Source organism: Microtus oregoni, unplaced genomic scaffold (assembly GCF_018167655.1).
Source record: "Microtus oregoni isolate MIOR12 unplaced genomic scaffold, Mior012 000048F_ref0000485, whole genome shotgun sequence".
Classification (NCBI taxonomy): domain Eukaryota; kingdom Metazoa; phylum Chordata; class Mammalia; order Rodentia; family Cricetidae; genus Microtus; species Microtus oregoni.
The window spans coordinates 4,885,469-4,899,853 of NW_024543222.1; the positions used below are offsets into that span (position 1 = coordinate 4,885,469).

At 54.1% G+C, this 14,385-nt stretch overlaps 1 protein-coding gene and 1 long non-coding RNA gene across 2 annotated transcripts in view; one reads left to right on the top strand and one right to left on the bottom strand.

Moving 5' to 3' along the window:
• Tmem104 (transmembrane protein 104) overlaps positions 1-14,385 on the bottom strand; it is a 62,529-nt gene that overhangs the window by 12,124 nt on the left and 36,020 nt on the right. The window contains exon 9 of the mRNA XM_041635874.1: positions 7,745-7,838. Coding sequence (XP_041491808.1) covers positions 7,745-7,838 — 94 coding nt within the window. The remainder of the gene's footprint in view (positions 1-7,744; positions 7,839-14,385) is intronic.
• LOC121436168 lies at positions 1,296-4,983 on the top strand. The gene is made up of 4 exons (XR_005972661.1): positions 1,296-1,330; positions 1,476-1,577; positions 2,827-2,980; positions 4,734-4,983. It is a non-coding gene; the product is annotated as an uncharacterized LOC121436168 (long non-coding RNA).

The window sequence follows — 14,385 nt, forward strand, 5'->3', positions numbered from 1 at the left end:
TGCATGTTCCTCCTCCGAGTGTGTATGTCCATGCGTGTGTATATGTGTGTTCCTCCTCCGAGTGTGTATGTCCATACATGTGTACATGTGTGTTCCTCCTCTGTGTGTGTATGTCCATGCATGTTCCTCCTCCGTGTGTGTATGTCCATGCATGTTCCTCCTCTGAGTGTGTATGTTCATGCGTGTGTCTATGTGTGTTCCTCCTCTGTGTGTATATGTTCATGCATGTGTCTATGTGTGTTCCTCCTCTGTGTGTAAGTTCTCTCTTCACAGATTCTTGGATGCCTGAGTTGTTCTATCCCTCCGGGCTGTCACTCTTCTACCTGACCAGGGTTCAGAGGTCTCCTGTGTGTTCCCAGGGAGGACAAGACAAGCTTGGGAGGAGTCTGATGTACTTTGGGGTTCCGGGTGGGACTTTTCCTGAGACTTTATGGCCTGCCTCTGTTGCCTCTGCCAGTCAACAACTCACTCTCAATACCTTTTCTCCTGAAAGGAACGAATTCAAGCTAGCCTGGCTCCTTCCAGTGCTGGGCAGGTCCCTGTGCCTTCCAAAAGACCAGACTCCGTTCACTTGCAGGACTAATTCTGTCCTATGGCTACAAGCTTCTCCTGGAAGGGCTTGGAGCAGAGCGCCCCCTCTCCACCTGAGGTAGCGTACAGGGCAGGCACTCAGACTCCAGAGCAGCCAAGTTCCTAGTAGGAAAGCAGGAATTCTAGTCTTGTCATCCTTCAATGTCCCCCCCCTCTGTGCACACAGGTGCTACCTGGGAAGCAGAGTCCCCATTTTTCATTGCTGAGTTGTCAGGGCAGCTTGGTTAGTGACCGTGGGGACAGCAGAGTCAGGAGCCTGGCTGTAAGACAGCTAATCTCCTTTCTGGAGATTGAAACATACAGCTTCGGGTCCTGTCACCCTCCCCGCTGAAGACTTCCTGGCCTTCCTGGCAGAGCGACCAAAGAGGAGAGAGTCGACTGATAAGGACAAGGACAGGCGACAGACACCAGCGCCTGAAGGAGCATGCCTGGTGGAGCTGCGGGCTGCTGTGGCTCTGTAGGTGGCGGCTACCCTGTGCAGAGCCCATCCTTATCACCACGGTGGTGCCAGACCCGCCCCTCTGCTGACCACAGGTGCTCCTCCCTTGCCTTGGGAGTGCTCAGGTAGCTGTCCCCCTAACCTGGGGGTGGGGACGGCAGTTCTGATTGTTGTGGTTGGTGGGAAGAGCTGCATGTGATAGAGGTGCCTGCAGATCAGAGCTGGCAGCAAGTGGAGTTGCTTAGATGGGAGACGGGAAGAGAATGGCAGCCTTCTCTTGGTGCCCAGCACGGCATTCTGGTTGGTCTTGACTGATACTGGCCAAGGTGCAATTGTCAGCCTGTGGTTCTTCTCTAGGAAAGGCTAATGATCTGTCTGCTTCAGCTGATGGCCTGTCCACAGAAACCCCAAGTTCCTCTCTTCACACTGTTCTTTTCATGTGCAGAGCGAATGCCTGGAAAACTCAGGGAACAATGAAGACCACCAGGGACTTGTGGAGCGGCCACTGGGCAGGACAGTTGGAGCACAGGAAGGCTGGCCACATGAGGTGGGGAATGGAGACGGGAGCTGGGGCACACAACTTTCATTTTCTGATACAAGGCTTTTCCTGGACTTCTGGGGAGCAGCACCTGAGGGCAGCACAGGAATTCAAAAGCCACTTGGTAAAAGTGGGCGACAGATGGCCCAGGCTTACAAGACCCCCGACTGCTGGTGGTGACAGATCAGAGCAGCCCCACTGGGAGACTCTCTGCTGGGGCCACCACAGACCTGGGGACAGTAGAAGCCAGAAAGCCCTCCTGTTCCCAGGCGAAGGTCTCTTCTTGGGGACCCGCAGCCTTGTTTGTCGAGGCTGCCTAGCTGCACCGCCTGCTGGCTTGGCAAACAAACCTGGGGCATTCATAGGGGGTGGGGTGGGAGAGCAGGTTGAACAACTTCCCCAGGCAGAGCGGCCCTAGCTCCTCTATGGATGCCTGGCGAGGACGGTGTCTGACCCACTTAGAGGGGAGTGCGGAGCTGGAGAGCTCTGAATACACAAACAGAGGTGGGGGTGGGGGTGGGGGTGGAGGGAGTCCCGTGGGTCCTCGACGCCCCGAGGAGTGTGGTGCTGCCCCAGAGCAGCCTTTATTAGAAGGAATGCGTTTTTAATAACACCGGTGGGGTGCCCCGAGCTGAGCCAGCTGTCTGTGAGCCAACGTGGAGGCATCTGTGTGCAAGCAAGCGGGGAGGGCTGGGTGGGTAATAGGATTGAAGTAATAATGCCATTGCGACCCCTTCTAGCCCAAGAGCTCCCATGGGGCAGCCAGCTGGGCATCCAGGGAGGGAGTCGCCAACAGGTCTAAGTCTTGTTGCTTTGGGCTCAGGACGGAAGGCCCTGAGTTGCTGGATCTGTGGGAATGAAGGATAGTGCCTTAGCGGACATGCGTCCCTGGGCCACCTGCTGCTGACAGAGGGCTAGGACTAAAGCTAATTCCCTATACCCCAACTACACGGATGAGTCTGCTCATTTCTCTCAGGTGTGTGTGTGGGGGAGGGGGGGCTGAGGTGCAGGGACCACAGCTGGGTGTGGGGATAGAGGGTAGACAGGCTGCCTGGAGGGTACTGGGAAGCATAGCTCTGTTTGGACATGGCTGAGGCAATGTCCCTGACCTCAGAGCCAGTCCACAGGGGAGGTTCATCCTGAGGCCACAGTCAGCTGACTTGTGGAGATGAGGACGATGTGGCTGTCTGGGTGCTGAGCAGGTGCCAGGCATGATTCTGACAGGCACCTCCTAGTCTGGCTCTCTGTGTCTTCACAGTCCTCAGCGAGGCAAGTCTTTCTTGCCACAGCCCAGAAGAGAGTCCCAGAGGACAGAAGCTTGGTCTGTGCACAGTGGGAGAGGAAGTTGTCGGGCTACATTAAAGGGAGCAAGGCTGGAGGGTGCAGCGACAGCCAGCAGGTGCAGCATCCAGGTGAGGCCCTGTGCTCACACAGCTGTGGACAGTCTGGAGCGGTAGCCTGGGAGAGCCAGCTGGAAGAGCACGGGCTGGCAGTGAGGTCTGTGCTGGCCTGGAGGATAATCTCCCTGACTGGGGACAGCAGAGATTCTCCTTGGAATTTATTATTCTTCAGAGGAATTTACCGTCCAAGTATCCTCAGGCCTGAAGTGTGGGCTCAGCAGTTAAGAGCCTTTATTGCTCTTTGCAGAGGACCCAGGTTCGAATCCCAGCATCCACATTGCAGTTAACTGTCTGTAACTCTAGTTCCAGAGGATCTGATGCCCTTTTCTGACCACCTGGCACCAGGCGTGGTACACAAATATACACATGCAGGCTAAACACACATGCACGCGCGCGCGCACATACACACACACACACACACACACACACACACACACACACACACACACGGGCAGTTTGGAAGAAAATGGCCCCCAAAGGGAGTGGCAGTATTAGAAGGTGTGGTCTTGTTGGAGGAAGTGTGCCACTGTGGGTATGGCTCTGAGGTCTCATTTGCTCAAGCTTCCCTCAGAGTGACAGTTGACATCCTGTTGCCTGCAAGATGTAGCACTCTCAGCTCCAGCACCACCTCTGCCTGTATGCCACCATGCTCCCCCATCCTGATAATGGTCTGAACCTCTAAAACTGTAAGCGAGCCACCCCAGTTAAATGTTTTCTTTATAAGAATTGCTGTGGTCATAGTGTCTCTTCACAGCAATAGAACCCCCCCCACACACACACACAGATTGAAGGACCCCGAATCAGCCAGCCTGGCAGGCAAAATGAACCCACACTGGCATCTGTCACCTATATCCTGGACAACTGGCTATTTGCAAAGGCCGTTTTAAGCCTTCAAATCCCACTGTGGAAACACAAGGCGACTTGCAAAGTATGTGAAGGGCAGAGGAAGAGCCCTCAGAGGAATGAACCCGAGGCTCCTGGGCACAGCTCTTGGGGCCTGCATCGACCCCGGCTTCATTTCAACAGATGGCAGAACAAATTCCTCATCAAGCGCGAGAAACTTTCCGGCTCAGCACATTTATTCACCATTTTCCGGTCCCTTTGGTGCCTATTCTTCCTCCTAGTCTTCTGGAACCCGAGCCAGCTTACTGCCTCTCTGAGCTCCCTACTCAGCTCTTGAAAAGGCAGGGCCCTCATTTGGGGAGAAGGGAGAGAAAGAGTGTGTGCTGGCAAAGGGTGGGAAGGAGGGAAGTTAAAGGGGGAGGGGGCAGGGTGTGGGGAGGAGGTCTTGGGAGGGACGTGCCACACAGCTGCTTCTCAGAGGCAGAATGACAACTTGGCAAAGGCTCCTGAGGACAAATGGGGCCTCTGAGATCACTGCCCAAAGGGTGTTCTAGAAAAACTGCCTGGGGTGAGCTTGGCTCAGACAGGCACCCTTGCTGTGACCCAGGGCAGGCTGAGGTCCCTTCCATGAACAGGGCTGTCTGGTGCAGCTTGGGTGCTTCTGGGGGATTCTCCTCTTTAGAGCGAGACCCGGCATTAGGTGGAAGAAAAAGCCTGTTCCTAGCCTAGCTGAGGAGAGAACTGCCCTGGTAGTTCCTCTGCCCCAGCTGGGAACTTAACCCGGCTCACTATGGTTGAGTTTACTTAAGGGCAGCTCTTCTTTTCCTGGGCGGCTCTGTCACTAGGAGGCCCAGCTTTTTAAGTCCAAAGGTCTGAGTCTCTCACAGAGAAAAATGACGGCCTTGTGCTCCATCGCCCACAGCACTGCGCCCGGGAGACTCCTGGCATTTCATTATCTCTCGGCTCCAAGGGAAAGAGGGAAAATGGCGGTGCAGACAACGTGTCAAGACAGCAGCGTGGGGCCCAGAGACAAAGAGCCAAGGACCCTCACTAGCTCGCACTGCCCAGGCTCGCACTGCTGCCCACAGCCCCTCTCAGCACCACCGTTTCCTGCTCTGCAGCACACGAGCTGCTTGGAGGCCAAGGAGTCCCAGGGTAGAACTGGGATTTGTCTGCCCTATAAGAGGCAAGGTGGCAGTTCCATGGGAACAGAGCCTTTGAGTCAGGCATTTGCTTATGTACTTTCAACTTTCTTTTACTTTGCCTCTTTCCTTTTCTTTCTTTTATTTATTTATATATATTTTTTGGAGACAGGGTTTCTCTTTGTAGCCCTGGCTATCCTGGAACTTACTCTGTAGACCAGGCTGACCTCGGAACTCACAGAGATCCACCTGCCTCTGTTTCCTGAGTGCTGGGATTAAAGGCGTATGCCACCACCTCCTGGCCTTACTTTGTTTCTTTAAGATTTATTTTTGCGGTTTTGGTGGTGAGCCTTGGCCTTTAATAGCTAGGCTCTTTCTCCAGCCCTGTTTTTTATTAATTTAAATTGTGTGTGTGTCTGCATGTGGGTATATGCACATGCAAGCCGGTGCCAGTGGGGGCAGAGGCATCAGATCCCCCTGGAGCTGGAGTTACATACAGGCAGTTGTAAGCCACCCATGGGTGCTGGGAACATGTACGTGCACTTACTCGGGCGAATGTTGTTGGCAGTGTGTGAACAAAGGTCAGAAGACAACCTTTGGGGTCAGTCTTGGTCTTGGACCTTGCTTTACGACAGTCTCTCTTGTTACAGCGGCATACAGCTTCGAGTTTCTGGAGATCCTGTCTCTACCCCACCTTCCTGTAAGACTGGGATCCCAGACCCCTGCACTACTGTGTCCAGCTTCTATGCGGGTCCTGGGGAGCCAAACTCTGGTTATTAGGCATGTATGATGAGTGCTTTTACCTACTGAGCCAGTTGGCTAACACAGCAGGTGTCTGGCCAGATCCAAGGGGAGGGTAGACTGGAAGGAAGCAAAGGCAGGCTGGAGGTAGCCTCCAGGGTCGGGGCTTGCTGGCCTCAGAGCTCTGCTGTAATTCTGACCTGGTCCTGGTGCTTACAAGAAATATTTACTATTACCCAATTCCTTCCCCTTTCACAAATCCTTCCTTCCACTTCCTCTCTTTCTGAGACAGGGTCTCACGTAGCTCAAGCTGGGTTTTCTACATAGTCAAGGCTGGCCTTGAACTCCTGATCCTCCTGTCGCCTCCTCCTACGTGTGGGGATTATAAATGTGTGCCACTACACTGGGCCCAAGCTTCCCTCTTTAGATGGATACATCCTTCAAAAATATAGAAGTTAACTGTCATTATCAGGGTTGTTGTCCCCTTACTGGCTGACACAGGAATCCATCAAGCTAGTCAGAGCATGTACCCCTCCCCCCCATCCTTCAATGTCATCCCAGCCACAGGAAGAAACGAGAAAGAGTCAGCTTCAGACTGGAGCTTAGAGAGCCCGTCCTGGGCTGAGGACAGGCAAGCACCAGCAGGGCGGGGGCCAGCCTTGTCAACCTGCCCTCAGGGAGAGAAAAGAACTGGATAACAGACACAGGGAGGTGCAGAGAGAGAACATTCCTCTCCAAACCCTGCCTGCAAAAGACACCCTGGAACTCTCACACACACGTCACATAAGCCAAGATAAAGAGAGGGGGACCAGCTCGGATCTGGCCCCTGCTGACCCAGAGTTTTAGGCACCAAGCCCTCTGGGGCTCCTGGATGAGAGAGTGCCCCAAGCTGCAGAGCCTGCTCTAGCTTGGGCAGGCCAGGCTGTTTGAAAGAATGACCCCACCCCTGCTTCCCACTGTGGAACCATGACTCCCATGGCTCCTCCCACTGAGCTGGGGGAACCAGGGCTCAAAGATGCGGCCCTTAGCGGAATCATCATCCTGCTGGGGTACGGCATAAAATCAGAGGCAGTCTGCAGCTTTGGTCCTGATGGGAGTTGATCAGGCTCAGGATAGACAGGAGGAAGGAGCCCTGGAAACTCTGCCAGGGGGTGGGATAGGGACTCCTGGATAAGTCCCAGGTAGCCAAGGCTAGCCTTGAATTAACTCACTTTGTTATAGCTAAGTGTGACCTTGAACTTCTGATTCTTCCAGAGCTACAGCACAGGCACATGCTACCATATCTGGTTTGATTTGGTGCCAGGGACCAAGGCAGGGTTTCATGCATACCAGACAAGCATTTACTAAGTTATATCCCCACCCCAACCCATTTTAGCTTTTATACTGAGAAAGACAGACACATGGCAGCCAGTCAGAGGAGAGGCAACAGCAGCCCCACAGATGATCGTCCTCAACCCTGCTGTACCAGCTGCGGGCTCCTTTGCCAGGGTGGCCGGCTGGTACGGCAGAAGTGAACAGATACCCACTGCTAACCCAGTTTAAGGGGGGAAGATCCCCAACATCTACCTGAGAACAAGAGAGCTGCATCAGTGAGTTAGAAGCCACTATAGATGATGTGGGTACCTTTCCACACTCTGGTGGTCCAGAGCTCAGAGGCCGAGAGCAGCTGCTACCATGGCCCACTGGGTTTTCTGGCTGTGGCACACACCACACTCCCGAGAAGGCAGAATGGTGCTGCTCCTGTCCCCTCCAGGGGGCACAGCCCGACCTAGCATGGTCATGTGAAGGAGCCGGACCAGAATTAGCAGCTCAGGTCCCAGCCCAGTCCCATCCATTCAGTGTGACCTGGAAAAAGTCACTCGCATTTTTTTGGTACTAAATTTCCCCAGCAGTAAAAGGCCGGTGGAGCACTTGCCTTCTCCGTGCCCTCTGGAAAGGTCAGAGGACCAGGCAGGCCGATTGGATGGAGCTGCTGCCACATCCCAGCCGGGAGTTTGCCTGGCTTCTCTGCAGAGGCGGAGGGAGGTGTGGGGAGATTTCTCAGACTCACCGATCCATCTCATCAGAGAGGTCAAGATCTGCAGGTACTTAGTCTTCTGGACGTCGAAGAAGGTGAAAGGTCCAAGGAGGAGGGTGAAGACAGTCTGGGGATGAAAAGAGCAATGAGGCGGTGCGTAGAGGTGACACGAAGCAGGCTGTGGGGACAGCAGCCTGGAGGCCTTGCTAAGGCCCGCAGTACCACAAGGGAATACCAGCACCTCTTGACAGAGCCCTCCTGGGGCCCATCAAGGTCACTGAAGATAAAGACCCAGGACTAGAGGCGGATGGAAGGGCCAGAGCCTCACTTCTCTGCTGCTCACATACCCTGTTCTGATGTCACTGCCGCTTCTCGGCAAGGCCCAGGCTTCACCCTGGGACCTCCACCCAAACCATCCTGCTGACTTCTTCGGCAGGCACTGATGAGGAAGCCTCAGACCCAGCAGTATGCTGCTGAGTGTGGATTAGGGATGAAGTACCAGTGAGATGCATCATCCAGAAGGAAGGCCAGACAGACCCTCACCATCACGGGGAAGAGAGGACAGAGGGAACAGGGACACGAGGGCTCTGATTGGCAGGGGCAGCTAAAAGGATAGGGATGTCCTCTTCCAGCAAGAAGGGGAACAGAGGACAAGTCAGGGCTGTTGGGGCCACTTAGGGAAATGTCCTGGATTGACAGGGAAGACCCAGGGGTGGGGTTGGGAAGCTGTTCAGTGGTAGAGAGGTTGCCATTGGCTCAGGCCAAAGCATCACATAAACCAGGTGTGATGGCACATACCCATTATCCCAGGCCTACTACTCCAGCGCTATGAGGGTGGAGCAGAAGGGCTGGGAGGCCAAGGTCATCCTATCTACACACAAGAGCTGGGAATGGAGAAATGGAGAAGTCAGGGGTGGAAGGTGAACTGCCTGTGGTGCTGCCCCCCCCTCCCCCCGAGTTCTTCTCTTTCCTTTGGAGACCAAGGCAAAAATGAACCCTGCCTTAGGCTACTGATCTGTGGGGTACGTAGACCCCATTATGAAAAGCAATTGGGGTAGATGTGGTGATGTCTCAGAGGGGAGGGAAGTTGGGTTTTCCATGCCAAATTGGCTGCTCAGGAAGCAGAGGGATTAAAAGCTGCTCCTTGGAGTTAAGATGGTACCATTTCCAATCTGCCACTCGGAAGCAGGCGAAACATCAGCCCCTATTAACATTTACACCGTGCCATTTCATCACGCTGATGCTAATGACACTCACCAGAGATGCGCATACGGTGGGGTGGGGCCTGAAGGACCTGGAGAGGCGTCTACGTGGGGAGCTGGGCTCTGACCCTCTGAGCAGGGTGACGCCATCACAGCTTGCCAAGTGGGGTGGGAGGTGAGACAGTTTCCGTGACAGACAAGAGGGAGCTCCTGGGGGCGGGGAGCCCACTCCACCCCCTCCACAAGGAGGGCAGGAAGTGGGGAAAGCTGTGACCTCTTATCCAAGACCATTATCGCTGCGAGAATGAATGACAGAAGGTTCCAGAACCGCCTAAGAAAGGAGCTAATTAGCCGGGGAGGGTGAAGGCGCTGGCAACCTCCAGGCTGGGAGATTTCTGGAAAGAAGGACTTTCTGCTGGGGCCTCCGAACCAGCCTTGTTTCTGTTCAGAAAAAGGGGGCTGGGCGAGAGAAGCATTTGCTTAGGTTGGGTGGACGGCAGGGAAGGGACTCTGTGAAGGTAAATGTAGCCCCAGCAGGAAGGCTGGACCACAGTAAGAGAATGCACATCACCAGGTCCTGCCCCCAGCCCAGTCTGTCTTCATGCAATGCCACCAGAAAGTCATTTAGGAAAATCCCCACTTCAGGGAAACTTTCCACTGATGAATTTCTCTGTTGAGGCAGAGAGACGGGGCTGACAGGGAGAGGCATAAACACAAAATGTGTCCAAACGCCTTTGGTCTGCTGGGACCTGGGCTCTTGGTATGCCTTGGGTTTAGGCAATTTAGCTCTGACCTGTGATGTTTCCAGCTGCAAACATGGCGTCCAACTGTGAAAGTGGGAAATCTTGGGGTGGCTCGCGAGGAAGGTCAGATGTCACATAGAACACGACGCCTGGTTTTTAGAACGTTCTAGTGCACTGAAACAGGGTGGTGGCAGTGTAAGCATTCTAGAGGGCACTACCCAGGGTCACCCTCCAGGGGCCCCTGCACAGAGGCCGATCTGTCTTAATCATCCTCAGTGCACCCTTGAAAAGACTCCAGGACATGAGATACCCATTTCATAAAACTCCATGGTAGACTCCTAGGTGCAGAGGGTCCCTGGGGCCAAGTGAGTGACAGAGAGTCAGAACGAGGGCCCACTGCTTAGCGGTCCATATTTAGCCCAGACGCCAGGTCTGCCCTGGCAACTGGACCTGGTGGGAGAGAGCTCCTTTAGGACTGAGCCCCAGCTGTGACCGGATGGCCGGACAGTGGCTGTGCTTCCTTCCAGTGCTCAGCTCCACAGCTGAGCAAGTTCAGGGCCCACCAGGTCACAGGCAGCATAGACACCCTGCCACCCAGCAGCCCTCGCACGGGCGCGAGCTCACACAGCAGAGGGAGCCCAGATGAAGCAGCTGACCCGGAGCTGAGGCTAATTAAGGAACAGGTGTCCATTGCAAATTAGCTCGAGGCAGAACGAAGTGTCTGCAGGCACGGGCATCCAGAGTGAGAGAGGACGGGCATGGAAGCGGGAAGAGAGCTGGCTGGGGTCAGGCAGGGTAGAGTCCACCACGGAGTGACCCCCAGTCAGGTGAGGTACGCACTTTCCCTTTTACAGAGAGACGAGCGAGAAAGCCAAGAGACGGCCTGTCCCCTGGGTCTTCCAGTCTAGCCCACATGACATTAGGAATTCGCTGGCTCCTGAGCTAATTTCCCAACCCCCAAATGCCATTGATCAGCTCTAGCTCAGTCTCTGTTCAAGGACTCCTGTCGCCCCTCTCATCACAGGAAGCAGGGACACCCGTCACGGCAGCCAAGTATGTTTCTTTTAAAAAAGAAATGGGGGAAAAAAAAAAAAGAACCAGCAATGCTTTGATTTCTAATGAAATCTTCAAGCTGGTTTCTGGGAATAAAGTCTGAGACAGACCGGGAGGGGCAAACAGGGCCACTCAAATCTCTCTTTCTGGGTCAGTGAGTTTTGCTGCATACCAAAGGCCCCACAGCAACCTTACTGGAGCCGTGATGGACACGAGGCAGCACATGTTCCCAAGGCACTGCAGGCAGTGCGCAGCCGCTGCTTTTTTAGAATGTTCTGGAGTCTCCTGTTTACCAGGGCTGTCTGCTTCCTATGTCCCCTAGGCAGATGACATTCACCTCAGCTGCTCAGGCGGCAAGCGTCCAGCCATCTCCAGTCTTTCTTGACTCAAATACTAGATTTCTGCGGTTACCATAACAGGTCCTCCAAACCACAGATTCTCTCTAAACCCAGGAGTCCCAGGTATGGCTCAGAAAGGTGCCCAAAGGTGCCACATAGCACCTCCGGCAGGACAACACCACACCCAGCCCATGAACCAAACAACAGGGCTGCCAGAAGCTGAATTTTTCCAGCCGGCGATTGAAATGAGGCTCAACGGCAGAATGAAGACTAGGAAGCTCCTGTCTACACCCAGGCCGCTGTCCCCGAAAACAGACCAGGGACTAGATGACCTGGGGGCAGGCGCTGGGGCTTCACACAGGCTGGATGGGCTGTGCGGACTCCCCCCTCCCCCCCATAACACAGGGTTTTGGTGAAGTCAGGAAGTGCTGAGACTTCAGCTTCTAACTAACTCAGTGGTTTTTAACCTTCCTAATGCTGCGACCCTTTAAGACAGTTCCTCATGCTGCAGTGAACCCCCCCTAAAATTATTATTATTATTATTTTTGGTTTTTCGAGACAGGGTTTCTCTGTAGCTTTGGTACCCGTCCCAGAACTAGCTCTTGTAGACCAGGTTGGCCTCGAATTCCCAGAGATCCGCCTGCCTCTGCCTCTCGAGTGCTTGGGATTAAAGGTGTGCGCCACCACCGCCCGGCTATAAAATTATTTTTGTTGCTACTTCCTAACTGTAACTTTGCTACTCTTATGAGTTGTAATGCAAACATCTGTGTTTTCTGGTGGTCTGAAGTGACCCCTGTGAAAGGGTAGTTCAGGTCCACAGGGGTCATGGCCCACAGGTAGAGAACTGCTATACTAACTGGAGCCTTCATTCCCGCAGGCTCGAGCAGGGGCCGGGAGGTAGATACTGTGTCATGGACAAGCAGATCTTTAAATCAAGAACGCTGCTGAGGCCGAGCCATGCTCACCCTTGGGCTGACCCCACCACACTCGCCATGCTCTGAAGAAAGGCTCTAATTCCACCCACTCTCGTCTTACACAGGCGCGTGGTCTGCTGTTTAGAAGGTGGGAATACATGAGCGACAGTCACACCAAGTATAACAGGGCGATGCCTGCTTTCCCTGTGCCCAAATCTTCCTGGCCAGAGAAACAGAAAAGCACACATTTAGTGTCAATCACGCATTAACTGTCCAATAAGAGGCTCCAAAAGTTCAGTCCCACTGCCTGACAGGAATCTATCATGGTCTCAACCTCCTTGTCCCCCCTTTCCCCACTCCACTTCTATCGAAGTCACCCTGTAATGGCCTCCCTGATCAGGGCCACAGGCCTCTTCACATCTGCACCCACATGCGAGGCTTCCCACTCATGTGCAAGGCCCTCAGGGCAGGTAGTGATCGCTGACTGAGGAGACGGAGAGGATGGAGAAGTTCAGGGGCGAAGGAAGAAAGCTGCAGGGTAAGTAATGACATTTCCTGCCACAGCCCGGCTGTTTCTGCAAGCCCAGCTCACTGCATCCACCTCCTCTGCCCTCAGCCCCACCCCGTCAAGCTAATTCCACCCTCATGCCTCTGCCCTCTGGACCCTCCTGCTGGCTGGCTCCTTTCTCTGGCCCCACCTCCAATGCTCATTCAAATGCCAGTCTCCTCTGCAGTTACTTCAGGCTTCTCCAGGGCTCGTGACTGAATCACCAGTGCATGGTGGCACCACGTGACTCCAGTCCTGTAGGGAACAGGGCTGCTCCTGCATCCCCAGCAGGGGAGTCAGCATACCGAAGGCAAGGACCACATCCTTGCTTGTTCCGACAGCCAGAGAAGACTTTGCACATATGACAGGATGAGTATCCGTGGGCTATGTTGCACTTGATGAAGTGCCGGGGGAGGAAGGTGTCATCATAGTGATGGGAAAGGCACCCCTCCCTAGCTTTGCTGATTTGCTTTGTACCCCTTACTACCCTTCCTGTCACAGCCAAGCAGTTATGCAGCTGCACACCTGTTGAAACACGATCACCATGTTGGGGGGGGGGGCGGGGCGTCTCTTTCCAAAAACAGTTTGGAAGGCTGGGAGGTATGGCTCAATGGAAGACTGTCTGCCTAGCACACGCAAGGCCCTTGGCTCCACCCTAGAGCTGAGGAAGGGGCGGGATATGCAGGAAAGGGGAGGAGCCTAGCACTCAGCTCCTGCCATCAGCAGTGTTGCCCAGCCCCCTGCCAAAGGAAGGGAGCCCTCTGCACTGTAACCACATGGTGACTCTATGGTGGTCCCCACGAGAGGTGGCTTCTTAGAAGAATCCTAAAGAACTAAAGGCCTTCAAAGGGGTTGGTCTTTTGGAAGCATCTACCTCCTGGTAGGATTCCCAGTCACAACCCAGACATCAGCTCTTCCTGAACAACAAGCAACGCCCTAACGCCTGCTTCTCATCTTTCCCTTGCCGAGAAGCCATGGAGTGGCCTGCAGCTTTTGATCAGAACTTCAACTCTGGTAATAAGATAGTGGGAAGGACTCAAGGAGGCACATCAGCTGTGAATCCAGCCGGGGGGAGGGGTATCCCTCCTACCTCTGTGGGTGCACATGACAGACAGAGGAAGATGTTCCAGGGCAGTCTGCTCACATGGCATCTTTCACTCCCAGAGAGGCTTGGGACTGGAAGAGGGTGTGCTCGACCCTGCTGACCACTATGTGCCCTTACACGGGCACTGATTAACTTCCTCACCAAGTGGGCAGTTCTCCAAGTGCCTATTTATTTACATCCTCTAAAGGTGAGGTTTCTGTTTATGGTACCCACAGAAGAATGGGATGGGGCTTTCAAGGATTCTGGCACTTTCCATCCCACTGATCAGCTTCTGGGGTCTCAACACAAAGGTCAATAAGTTCCAGTCCGTGGCTTCCCACCCAGGGCTTCCCCTGTTAACTCAGCGTGGCAGAGAAAGGCACTTCTTAGAAACAGCAGCGTCGGGTGGACCGCTGCAGCGTTGGATGGCTGCGTGTCAGGGCTTTGCTAAACACACAGGATCCGGAAGGGCTCAGGGCAGAATTCACAGGCTTGGAGCCCGTCAGCCCCAGAGGAGTGGGTTCAAGTGGTGATGGCCAGATGCCAAATGCACAGCTGAGCTGTCTGGATAGATCCTGGAGGGTATTTCAAATGAGAAAGGGAGGGATGCCAAGCTTGCAGGGCTGTTCCTGTTGAGTGCTAGGGGTTAAAAGCTAATTGGGGTTAATAGCATCTCGGCACGAACCCATCCCTAATTGAACTTACCACGCGTCCTTGAAGCGCAGTGAAGAAATGCTCAAGGATTCTATTTTTACTTCTCAAGTGGCTGTGAACATTCGGGGCTGGGAGATTT